At 40.7% G+C, this 13,327-nt stretch overlaps 1 protein-coding gene across 1 annotated transcript in view; it reads left to right on the top strand.

Moving 5' to 3' along the window:
• Positions 1-1,373: 1,373 nt before the first annotated feature.
• FAM91A1 (family with sequence similarity 91 member A1) overlaps positions 1,374-13,327 on the top strand; it is a 32,565-nt gene continuing 20,611 nt past the window's right edge. Inside the window, exons 1-8 of the mRNA XM_044421852.1 lie at positions 1,374-1,596; positions 4,071-4,155; positions 5,068-5,219; positions 8,031-8,088; positions 9,068-9,135; positions 11,011-11,124; positions 11,597-11,687; positions 12,087-12,149. Of these exons, the coding sequence (XP_044277787.1) occupies positions 1,525-1,596; positions 4,071-4,155; positions 5,068-5,219; positions 8,031-8,088; positions 9,068-9,135; positions 11,011-11,124; positions 11,597-11,687; positions 12,087-12,149 (703 nt within the window). The 5' untranslated portion in view covers positions 1,374-1,524. The remainder of the gene's footprint in view (positions 1,597-4,070; positions 4,156-5,067; positions 5,220-8,030; positions 8,089-9,067; positions 9,136-11,010; positions 11,125-11,596; positions 11,688-12,086; positions 12,150-13,327) is intronic.

The raw sequence follows: 13,327 nt of genomic DNA, 5'->3' as shown, positions 1-13,327 counted from the left end.
ATGGGCACCAGTTTCACAGACAGCTTTTACTATCTGGACTGAAATTCCCTCTTCCTTTGAAAAATGGACTTTTCATTCCATGTCACATTTATGCCTTGTCAATGCTGTATTCCTGGAGTGGCAACAATTTTCATCATCATAGTGAAAACATTCAAAGAACTTAGCAAGCAGCCTCAGCTACGTTCCTTAAAGGCAGTTCTGTGAAGAAAGTAAGGTTATCCCAAAATGAGTGTGTGGCAAATACCTGTTTTATCAGACAGTATAAAAACCAAAGAATACAATAGCACAAGAAACAATATATTAAACATCAAATACATAAAGGGCTCAGTCCATTGTCTGGAAGGTGATAGGATACTTCAAAGTCCTAACTCTAATTCCTGTTACCTCAGGACTGAATTTCGGAAATCTGAGACCCTCCCAGGAAAAAACCATGCTTGCTCCCCTATCCCAGGGTTGCAACAGGGCTTTAAATGCGGAAAAAAGCAATGCCAGGCACATCAGTCCTTGCACTGCACACAGGGTGATTGCAGGGGCTACCGCTACCTATGTTGCGGGTGTAATGGGGTTCTGTCTCAAGTTGTAGAAAATCCTACTATTTGCAAAACTGGAGTCAACCCCAAAGGTTCAGCTTTTCTCTTGAAATGTACCAAGGCTTTAACCTGGAAAGAAAGAATAATAATTCTTAATCGCCATGTCAGAAGGCTTGCTGCTTAATTCTGGTGTGGTACTTTTTACTCTTTCGTATTTGCTGAGTCTCAATACTTGAATAATTTTCCAATTCTATATATTATTTGATTTATATAACCTTTCAGCAGCACACGAAATATACTTTGAACAGGAGTGAACAAGCGACTCAAGAAACGCAGTTTTACAAGAGCTGCGTTATAAATCCGAAAGCAAGGAAAAGAAACAGACTCCAGAGAAAACTTAGGATCTGCCGGGTTCCCTCCCCTTTCGCGACGTCACAAATGAAAAGGCACGTTCTCTGCAAAGCATCACGGGACTTGTGGTTTCACAGGGCGATGACGCAAAATGACGGGCCTAAATTTCAAGACTTTAAATTTCGAGTCTTACCGAAGAGCGGTTTGTTTATAGTATACAGATTTTTGTGTGCGTGCATTTCTATGTATATGTGTAATGTATGTATTTTTTTAAAGAATCGGGCGATGCTCTTGGCTACACAAAGGAGAAGCCGCTGTCTTCGCCCCTCAGCGGAGCGGTCACCTCTCCCCCCCCCTCACAAAGAGAGCCTTTCCCCACGCGCCAGCCTCGGAAGTGACGTTCAATGGGAGGCGGGCTTACCGGTGTCTGTAACGCGGAAGCGCGCTGTGAGGGGAGGAGAAGGTGGGGCGGGGAGGAGCGAGCGAAGTCCGGGCTTTGGTGGCGGCCGCATTGGGTCGTGGCTGGTCCGCGCCTCGCTTCCAGTCCGGGGCTGAGGCGGCTGTGTCGAGGACTGGGGGGCGGCCAACCACCACCCCCTGACACCCGCCCTCTCCTCCGTCACCCCATCCCGGGGTGCCTGCCATGAATGTGGACGTGGAGTTCCACATTCGCCACAACTACCCCTGGGCCCGCCTCCCTGCCAGCGTCAAGCAGGTACTGACTGACCCCTCCCGGCACCTGTAAACAACAACGCCCCGCCTCTCTCCCTGTCCCCCGCGAACTGACCCCTCCGGCCACCCGTACCCCACAAATGCGATATAGGCGAGCATGGATGGTTTCTCTCCGTATCGCTTGGTGTCGGGCAGCTTCTGAAGTCCCGGTTCAATATTCTTTCCAGGCAGGAGGTCTCCGGCTGTTTGGAACTGCAGCTGTCATCAACCTAATGGGAGTTGTTGTCCAGCACAGCTGGAGGGTATCAGGTGGCCAGAAGCTGATGTAGGGTCCCCAGGCACCTGTATCTTCATCTCCCGACTCTTGCATTTTAGGATCCGAACCGGTTGGAGCAACAGTACCTTAGTACACTGCTTTTCCATAGAAAAATTCTTATTAATTATGGATTACAGTACACAGTACGTTTAGCCTTGTATTTTCCACTCTGGTTGGTATTGAGCTCCGTGTAATTGCCAGCTTTGCTGCTGGAGATCTTTTGAATTTGAAACACCAGTGACTGTTGTTTGATCTGTGTGCAAAGCATGTGTCCTGCCACTGAAATGCAGGATGCCCAAAACTGCATTATTTATTTGAAATTATCAGCATTCACAGGTTATCTGTCAATGCATTGGTCCATAGAATGCTCTTGGCACCCATGTCCAACAGAAATTAATCCCAGCCCATGACTTTAGAATTGTGCTGCTCCTTGCCAATAGAAAAGTCTGTGCTCAGTGTTTTTGGTAGCAGTTCCTTTTGGAAAAATTGTGCAAAACTGCCTGTGACAGTAGATAATTGCACATCTTATGTTACTGTGTTTGTGCTACTGTCTTGATTGCTTTCTTCCCTATTAGTGTCAGATATATGCTAATACCAGGCAGTGTTTGTTTTTGAGGGTACTCTCAGAACTAATATTGATGTGAAGATTGCTTTGTCCTTCTCAAATCTATGTCTGTTGTAAAGAAGGCTGTGGTATATGAAAATCTCATGTTACATAGTAAATGTGTGTTCTGTAGGAAGTGGTGTGTGTGTTCACAAACCAGCACTTTGCTGATTGCAAATGTGGGGCAAGTTCTGTTAAAACAAAACAAACACACTAATTTATGTAAGTAGCGGGTTGTCACTGAAGGTCTGCATTGATGTGTTGTGGTTACCTGAGAAAGCACAACTTGTATGTGTGTTACACTAATTTAATCTAATTGCTGTTGGTCTAGATCATGCTGATCAATAAAATTCATGCATAGGATAACACTTTGACTCTTTTGTTTTTAACATTTTAACTTTCAGTGTTCCAGTTTCAGTGGGTCTGAATTATAAATTTATCTTCTAGACTAAGGATCAGCAACTTGTTCAACACCCATGACCTCACTGGAAATTTCTACCACAGCATATTCAGGTGTATCATTCTAACTGTGACAGCTAGTATTTCTTTCAAGTGACATCTAAGATTCTGAGCTTTTAGGTCTATGAGCTCCACAAAGGAGACAGATAGCAGTTAATGATCCACAGCCTGCAAGTGGCAGCCCTCCCCCAGTCTCAGGCAAAGAACCCTTAACACAACCATCCCACCTGTATCAAAATACTGTACATTCTTAGCCCTTTCCCAAAGCCTACAACTTGCATGAATCCATCTACAGGCATAATTTGAGCATTAACAGGTTTTAGCAAATGCTTATGGGCAGGGGTACATTTATACTGGCTTGCCAGTTTAAGGATCCAATACCTGGTAGTAGTCTGGTTTCAGCATAATTTTTAAAAAGGGTTACAAAATGAGCCTAAGCTAACTTTAACATAATCTGCTTGGTCCTCCTTCAAGGAATTCAGAAGCTCTTGCTTCCATTACAGTTTGATCACCATATGCTGTGTTATCTGAATTTGACAAGCTGATCTTAACTACAACTTCCTTAAACAAACTTCACTCCGCAGATTAAGAAGTTATGTTTTTTCCCCTACAATGCTTAGTGAAAATTAACCACTGCATACGGTTTGGACATAATCCTAGACTGGGTCAGTGTAAAATGGAAGTGGATATTCCCAGTCTCCTCCTGACAGTCGCACAGGGGAGGGGAGTCTGCTAGCCAAGGCTTTCTGTAGCTTCTACGTATAACACTCCACCGGGACTGCATGTTGCAAGTAAGGCATTAGCCCGTTCTGTATTTTCAAGCCCTTTTCCTACATGTGTCATATGACTAAGAGATGCATGAATCAGCTATAACAATCAATTTTGTGTGTAAGAAAACCTCGAACCACTTTTTAACCACCACATGATTCTATAATAACATCTTAGGCCAAACTGTATATTAAAATACTGAGAATTGCCGCCTTAATGTGCTTGTTTACTCAGAAGCAAGCCCCATTGAGATAAATGATACTTTCAAGCATTGTGTGCCCAGGATTGGGGTTAACTGTGTGAACATGCCAATGCATCGCATTATACAAAGCTTTCAGCAGTTTAAATAAGGTTGTTGTTTTTTTCATAGGGTCTTGGAAACTCACAACGGGAATATGAAAAGCAGGTTGTGCTATATAGTATCCGCAATCAGTTGCGGTATCGGAATAACTTAGGTGAGTAGAGGAAAAACAAAACTGGGTGAGGGAGAAGTTTTTGAAAACATAATATCATTATCCATAATTCTAGCTGTGTGCTTGGTGCTGAAGTTTGCTGGGAAAACACCTGTAACACCTGAAAACACCTGAAGTTTGCTGGGAAAACATTTAGGAAGCCCAGCTTGGGAACAAAAAAGTGTATAACCTCTCAGAAACTTCTTTTTTTAACACAAGGGCACAGGAAGAATGTAGGGTAGGGTGACTGGGAAGTTTTGCTTTCTGCCAGAATGTATTTCATAGCTGTACGCAGAAGTGCTGACATCACTTATATTTGTAAGTTGCCTTGAGCTTGAGCAGCTTGGTGAACTTATTTTAAATAAATACATTAAAAAGCACACATGCCTTGACTAGGAGGTAAGAACCATTGACTTCATGGACTTGAATTTTATTTCCAGGAAATATGTCTTTGGAACTCAGTGTATGCATAATGTGAGATTACCCTTCTTATTGTCCTTTCCCTTGCTGTTAAACACTTCTTATTGGAGTGTCCTTTGTTCTCAAGTATACAAAAGGCCTCTCTACATACCCAGTTCCCTGCTCTGAATTTATTCTCAGTTCTGGGTGCTGTTGATTTACAAGCTTATTTATATTTCTGATCTCCATTGACTGACTACCCTCTTTTCAAGACCATTTGAATTATTGGGAACAAGCCACTGACTAATTGCCCTGCATATGCCATAACTAATTTGTGGTGCAGTAGGGCCACTCTGCATAAACTTCAGCATGCCCACCAAATGTCTTTGAAAATGGACCCTTGAAGTTGGCACGACAACCTCTCCCAAGTTTTCATTCACACCCCATAAAAATTTAATAAGTTGACTAATGTATTAAGTCTGTTGCTAAATGCGTAATGCTGCTTTTCTCTTACAGTTAAGCATGTCAAGAAAGATGAACGCAAATACTATGAGGAACTTCTGAAGTACAGCAGAGATCATCTCATGTTATACCCATATCACTTGTCTGACATCATGGTGAAAGGCTTGAGGATAACGCCCTTTTCATATTACACAGGAATAATGGAGGTAAGTTTGAAGAAATGCTTCAGGGATGCATTTTGTTTTGCAGAGTGATGGAATTATAAAATAGTACAGTTGGAAGGGACTGGTAAGGCCACTGAGTCCAACCCCTTGGTCAGTGAAGGACACCATGTTGTCCTTCTAGCAATCCATGTGTTTCAGCGAAACGTAATACATGCCATATGGAGTGATGGGTCCTTTTGTTCACTTTTTGTCAGATGGCTGTTGGTAATAACTGGTAATTTGGCAGCTGCCCTTTGGACTTGTAGCCAAATTACAATGTAGGAACTTGCAAACTTTTTTTAGCAGAAGAAGCAAAAAATCTTTGAGTGTCTCCTCATGTGAGAGAAACAAGCATGTATACTTTGGCACAGAATAAACTGGTAATTTCTGATAACTGTTGTTGATGGCCACCTTTTTTCTAATGAGACTATTGTCATTATACTCCATGAAATTGATTATATATGCCTCAGTTCTGTGGATATGCAGAGTTCTAGCTATTAGTGAGATGCAATTTAAGGATAAAAAGTTGATTCCAAATTACATATCTGTCCTCCATTACCAACCGGAAGGAATTAACTTGCACCTTCTGAGAATGGCTGATGCTACCCAAATGGTCTGCCTTTTTGAGCTGATGCCATACAAGCAGGCTAAAAATGTCACATCTGTCCCCATCCATCTCTGCCTGCTCAACAGTTTCCCATGGAACCAAGCATGGTCTGGTTTCTACCAGCCTCTTGAGTTATTTCTGGGTTTGTTGGCCTTGGCATTTCAGCTAAGAATTACAGTTGACTGCTGCTTCCAGTTCTGATTCAGAATCTCAGGAAGGTTGTATTTTAGGAAAAGTGGGCCTGGTCCTTACCCAAAGCAACACAAGGAACCACACAATCAAGTAGCATGACCAATGTAATTATAATCCAGTTTGAAAGATACTACATTATTTGTCCCCTTGAACCACATGGCAGACTGGATTCCAACAAGCTTCATGGTGATGCTTGATTCAGTTGGTCGGATGGCTGGAAGTATTCTTATTCAGGAACCAACAAATGTTAGCAATGCATTCCTTGTCCTGGGCTAGTCTAGTCCTCTATTTCTTTCCTGTAGTATCTCTTCTTTTGAATTCACAGTCTCTTTCTTCTCCCATCCCCTCAAGGAGCCAGTCAGCGGCCACAGCAAGTTATGTCTGCTTTTTCTCCCATGCTGTCAGGGCAAGATGTTTCCAGTGGCACTTGAAATCTCTAGGCCTGTCCTGTTTTTCTTTTTCCCTTTTGCAGCATTACAGCTGATGGCAGCTCTTCCTGGTGCTGTAGCGTCTAGTGTCAGCCACAGGCTATTTACTGAAATTCTCAAACTAGTTATTTTTTTTTCAGTTTTTTTTATTTTTCAGTTTATATCCTGCCTTTTTCCTACAAAGGGCTCAAGGCAGCTTACATCTCCTCCTCCATCTTATCCTCACAACAACAACCCTGTGAGGTAGGTTGGGCTGAGAGTCTGTGACTGGCCCAAAGTCACCCAGTTGGCTCCATGGCTGAGCGGGGACTCGAACCCAGATCATCTGAGTCCCAATCCCATGCTCTTAACCACTACACCATGGGCTTAATCCAACTTATTATCAGAAGTGATATGGTGAGACTCTTGGGTTCCAGTTCCTGTTCACCCATGAAGATCACTGATAGGATTGGAGAAGGAAGAGATTAAAACAGGGATCTATGTATACTTCCTTGGAGCAATGAATAGATACAAATGTGATCAATAGGAAATTATGCAGGTCAACTGATGGCATGAGACTATAAGGTTTACATCCATCTCTATCCCAGTCTACCAATCTCTTCCTGGTGTGGGACTGCCATTTTGCATACAGAAAGCTTGAGTTGCTTTCCTCCTACCTGCCATGCATTTCATTAGTTGGAGCACTAGAATGCACTACTTTAATGTGCTGGTGGAGTCCCTCAGACAAATGAATGGGACAGTCCATGCGCATGTCTCGATCTGAGTGTTCTTGCTTAAAATCAGCATTTCCTTGATTCTGTATATCTAATTTTAGATTGTACTGTTGGGAGGGGGTTTAAAAGTTGTTTGTAACATAAAAAATTTCCAAATCAAAAGAAAGACATTCTTCTCATGGACGATAACCCATGAGTTGCTCACATCTTCAGCAATCTATGGTGTAAATGAGGGAATATCCGCACTGACTCCCACATGCTTACCATCTCTATTTTGAATCCGTTTTAATCAGTGGCCCAAGAATGGGGCATTGTTTGATGTGACATCTGCTCCCCAGATCATGGGTTCTTGCTGAGTTAAAGCTCTATGTTCTGTATCTCTTAACTCAGGGTTCCAGGTTTAGGCATCATATCAAACTTCCCAGGCTTGGGGCATTCCTGGGTTGTTGATTAAAGCTGCTAGAATGTGGAAAGGACAAGCATGTGGAAGGCATCATGTTTGCTCATAGCCCCACTGAATCATGGGTTAAAGAACCTGTGAATTGGCATTACTGGAAAACCATGGCATAAAAACAGAACCCAGGCCAAAACCTTTTTATTTGCCTGATATTTTAAGTGTTGACATGGTTTTAAAACTGGGTTTTATTTGTTGCCAATTGTTGGTTGATGCTGTGCGTTTGTTATATTACCATCCTGGGACTCAGTGAAGGATGGTATGGAAAGGCTTTTAATAAATAAAATAAACTCCAGTAAAATAGAATTTGAGTGCAAAGTTGGTTCAGCATATGTACTAAAGTAACATGAGTGCATGATTATGAAATGAGACATTACAGTGGATCCAACTTGACACTTCAACTTTTCCCTTTTTTTAAAGGATATAATGAACAGTGAAAAAAGCTATGATTCATTGCCCAATTTTACTGCTGCAGATTGTAAGTATGATTGTGTTTTTTTTTCCATGGGCTACATAAATGTTCATTGCAGGGACACACACACACACATATCTTCCTGGTTTCAAAAACACAGCTGCATGGTCGTTTCTTTTTGAAGTTGTAGACTTGTTTAAAAGTGCTTTTGAAATTTGCGTTAAATGTCTGTCATACATAAAAAGAACAAAGGCAGCACTGATTACAAAATAACACAAATAGTTAAGAAAATAAAACACTAGCCCATCAAGTGACTCTTTTGTGGATAATTGATGTCTCAACTGTAAGCCGTAACAATAACATTTAGATTAAATTTTACATCCATTTACTATAACCACTTCTTCCTTGCTGGTTTTCACAGAATTAGCTGTCAGCATATTAGCCTTTGAAGCTAATATGAGTAATTCTTCCTTCCCATTCAGAAGGAACTTGATTTTCTGAACTGCAAACCAAGACCACTGCTGGCCTAGAAGAGGGAGAGTAAGAAAACCATTTGGCCTTCCCTTTACCATTGCCCCAAATGCAGGTCCTGTATGTCAAGCCCACAATTCCAGAGCAAACGACTAAGTCTTCGATTAAAATACATAATAATTGTATACATTGCCTGGAACTTCCAAGCTATAAAAGACCTGAGGAAATCTTTTACAGTTCCGAGCCGATCAAATATTATCCTTAATGAGTGTGCTTTGGGTTGAAGTCCCAGACATCTTTTGAATCAAGGTTAAGCTTATTTGGTGCTACATATATATGTTTTAAATGAAATAGGAATATTATGACTATTTCCAGCTGAAAGTACTATAACAGCAAATGTCAGTGTTCAAACTCATGTTCTTTTATGAAATGTATGAACCCACCAGCATTGCTAAGAAGGGCAGCTGCTCCTTGGTTAGAAAGCAAAAGGTAGAAACATTTTCACTCCAGTTTCTTAGAATAGTTTTATGAATGTAATTTTTTAAAGGGACTTACAAAAATATTTCTTTTTCAGGCCTAAGGCTGCTTGGCATAGGAAGAAACCAGTACATTGATCTAATGAACCAGTGTAGATCATCAAAAGTACGAATTCAGTTTTCTTTGCTCGTCTGCTTTCCCAGTTTTCCTCCATCTGCCCTAGTACTGGTAGTCTATCCTAGAGATGTTTATGCCTTTAGAATAAGAGCATGCATTTTAAAAGAATGAATAATTTTAAATCTCAAATTTAGAATGTTTGGAAAGCCCACCTACCATTCTTGAGTTGAGCTCTTGCTCACAGAAAACTATCAAAATAAAAAGGCATTGCAACACTTTGGAAATAATAGATCTGGGTCACTATAGTTTAGCCCTTTAAAGTAAACAGTAGCAGCAACTTAAAGTTGGAACATCCCCGATAGCTGCCTGAGCGTGCTTTCTTGAAAACCTGGAAGGAGAGATTGCTTTATTTATGTGGCTTTGGAAGGCAAAGGGCACTAACATTCTGAGCATGCTGTTAAGGATAGTTTGTTTTTGTTGCATACAGGAGGCAATTTACCAATTATTAACTTGCCATAGTGGGTGTCCAATCACCTTCATTTTTCTGTAAAGTTGTGAGATTCACCTGTCTACTCCTGCAATTTCTGATCACAAGCAGTAAAATTCCTACCAACACCATTTGGTGGAATCTTAATTCCTTATTAAAATTACGTCCTATACTTCAGACTGTTCTCAAGACAGATGGGAACAGATACACTACAATAAAACAATTGACTAAAAAGTGATTTAATTAGAACAGCAGATATACCAAATAAACACAACAAATAAAGCTGATTTTTAAAAATCCTAGAACAGTTACAAAGTTCTTCATCTGGTGGTACCCAAAGAACAATAAGGTAAGCACCCTTCAGACCTCCCCAGGAGAACTTTCCAAAGACACAATAGTAGAAATAGCTTCAGTAGAAATCCTCTTCTCCCCGACTATTACTCATCTCACCTTAGAAGTCAAGTGCCCATGGAGAAAGTCTCATAGTGAAGTACCTGGACAGGTGCATATGGGAGAGAGTGGGCCCACAATACCAGATCCCAGCGTTCAGAGTACTGCCAACCAGCGAAGCTGCATCAACAGTGGCATATAAGGTGTTCCTAAAGCTGGTCCCAGGTGACGGCTTCATAGCTGCTTTCTGAACTAACTGCAGTTTCCAAGCAATTTTCGGAAGTGCCCCCTTGTACAACATATTGCGAGGGAGGGTGTTATCTGGTGGATGGTGATCTATGGGTTATGTTGGCTCTAGTAAATTATCTCTTGGTGAAAGGTCTTCTCATTGCACTGAGTCTGTCATTCTGTGTGCTTGGTGCATCATAAGTATGAGCAAATGCTTGTTCTCAGATTGATGAGGCATAATGGAGAAAGCAGATCTCTAGAAATGGTTAAGCCCAGTGTGCTGAGCACTTTATGGCTCAAAACCAATTCCTTAAACTGTATTCAGACATTTTTAGGATGTCTGTGCAGTTATTGTGAGTTGTTATATACAGATATGATAGAGAACCCAGTGTCCAGCCCAAGTTTAGAGCCATGCAACCAATCATACCAGAATATATTTACATTAACCTTATTTTCAGATTGCAGAAAAATAACTGTGCTTCAATTAACATAAATCTTACAGTTTTTCTGTGAGGGTGTATGTGTGGAAATTGAAGGATGAAGCAGAACAGTAGTATTGCCTGTCTCTAGAAACTATCATATTTGATCAGTTTTAACCTATGCATTTTGCAAATGCACTGAAGAGATCTGTAGATAATTTACTGTACAAAAATGTCTGGGAATTAATGATGAAAAGTAGTATCTTTTAATAAGACAGATGAGCTTTGTGGGGTTAAAGGTTTGTGTATGCCGTATTAAGAAAACATAAGTGATAATGTCTTCTGTGGTATAAAGCAGTATATCGGTTACTCAATTTCCAATGGTATGTGCCACTTCAGAAATTTTTCAGAAGGAAAACAGCTCGTGATTTGCTGCCTGTGAAACCAGTAGAGATTGCTATAGAGGCTTGGTGGGTGGTACAAGCTGGTTACATCACTGAGGATGACATAAAGGTACCTTCACTATATTTTTCTGGTTCAAGTAAACAAAAGCTTTGACTAGGCCTTTCATTTCATCTCATCCCACTCTCCAGATCAGGAATATAAACATACTTGCTGTTACAGTCAGAACATGCTTTTGTTTAGAGATGTTAAGGGCTGCAGAAATTTGAGGGGAGCCCTTTTTGGTACTAGTTTCGCCTTCTCCCTCCACCCCCAGTCTGTATTTATTCTGCTGCTAGCCAATTTTGTTGGGTTGCTCAGAATTCTAGTATTAGAAAAGTAGAATAGGCAAGAGGATGGCCTTTCCATAGTGAAAGTCTATTCTGGTATTTAATCCATGCCTGATCAGCCTAGCAACAGAGTCTCAGAGTGGTTGGAAATGTGCTGTTTTGTTGTCGAATTTCAATCTGAAGTTTACCTGGAATAATTAAAAAAGACTTGTATATTAATGCAAATATCTCCTTTAATAAACATTTCTCACTAGATTTGCACTAATGCTGAAAAATCTGCTATTGATAAGATCATTGATTCAGGTCCTCAGCTTGCTGGATCTCTGGACTACAACATTGTTCACAGTGAGTTTGGGTGGAGAGATGGAGGTTAACTGAATAAATTCTGCATATTGTATTTGTTGTAGTAGGTTTAAGATAAGCAGCGTGCACTGTTTGTTCAGATACTGTTACAAATATATATTGGCATCTAGCTCATTAAAGTTGAGTGCTAAGTATATCGTTTGGATTCAAAGATCCTCTTATTTGAGCACAGCCAGTTGAGTGGAAAGGTTCACTTCCTTTTTCTCACCTCCCCCCCACCCCACACTCATGGTCAACATCCTTTATGGAAGTTGCTGCTTAGAAAACTGGAAGGATTCTGCAATTCCACAGATACTGACTTTTGTGTCTATATCAGGAGCATAATCTGTCCTCTTGTATGTTGCATATCTTTGTCATATGACCTTGTTTTCCTCTCTCTAGGTTTATATAATAAAGGATTTATTTACCTTGATGTACCAATATCAGATGACAGTTGTATAGCAGGTAAGTTGAACTACTGTTTAGAGGGATTTCCCCAATCTAATGAAGGGCAAACTTCAGCAGAAAATAATAAAACTAGCATGCCTCCCTTTTTCTTCTGTTTCCATTTTTACGTAGCTGTCTAGATGTGTTTTCAGAAGTAATAAGAAGCTAAATGTTTGCAGGAAATACACTTGTTGCTCTTAAATGCGACTTGACAGCCCCTCCAAGGGGTTAGTACATATCTAAGTTCTCTGCTTGAGTTTGTGCTTGAGTCTAACCGCTGCTCCTTTCCTACCCATTTCTTTCCCCAACTTTTTCTCATAACTTTCCAGCCTTATCCTGAATATATTTAGGTTTCTTAATTGCTGGTGAGTGGAATTCCTAATTTCAAAAAAAGCAATTTGAGAACTAATGTACCTATATCTTATGCAAATTTATTAAAATAGCTGATTAATATTATTAATGATAATAAGAGGAACCAGAGAGCTGGTGTAGTGTAGTGGTTTTAGAGCATGTGATTTGGACTCAGGTGATCTTGGTTCTAGTCCCCACTCAGCAATGGAGCAACTGGGTGATGTTAGGCCAGTCACAGATTCTGAGCCCAACCTATCTCAGAGGGTGGTTGTTGTGGGGATTAGATTGAGAGCAGCAGGAGGAGAATGGTGCAAGCCATTCTTTGTAAGAAAAAAAAAGTGGAATAGAAAGAAAGAAAAAGAGAGAGAGAGAAAGCCAGCCAGCCAGCCAGCCAGCCTGTGGCATGCTCAAGAGGAGAGTACAGAGCAAAATTGTTGCACAGGAGAGATTGAGTAGTGGCTAAATTGAAGCAATGTATGGAAAGAGAATGGATATTCTATTAAGAGAAGGGCACAGTCTTGCTTAGATGGAAAAAAAGCCTGAAGCTCCCAACATTTTCCAGCCGCCCATATTGGTTTGGGCATGTTGGCAGCTGTAGAAATTTTTCTATCTAAACATGAATAGGTGTGAGCTTTAAGCACATTTCTTTGGTCATAGCCTTATCAATGTTGAAATATCAATATAAAATATAATCCAAGAGCATATCTTGTATAGGTACATCATAGCCGTACTGTAACGCTTGAGGTCCTGAAAGTGTGATGCATTTCATGATCCTAGAGATGTAATCTTTTTACATTCCCATTTTGTAAAATGTAATTTGAAGAATTCAAGCGTTCTTAGCTTGG

This window comes from Varanus komodoensis, unplaced genomic scaffold (genome assembly GCF_004798865.1).
Source record: "Varanus komodoensis strain SLA01 unplaced genomic scaffold, ASM479886v1 scaffold12, whole genome shotgun sequence".
NCBI classification, from domain to species: Eukaryota; Metazoa; Chordata; class Lepidosauria; order Squamata; family Varanidae; genus Varanus; species Varanus komodoensis.
Note: the sequence above shows the minus strand (reverse complement) of the source record. Positions and strands in the feature narration are given on the sequence as shown.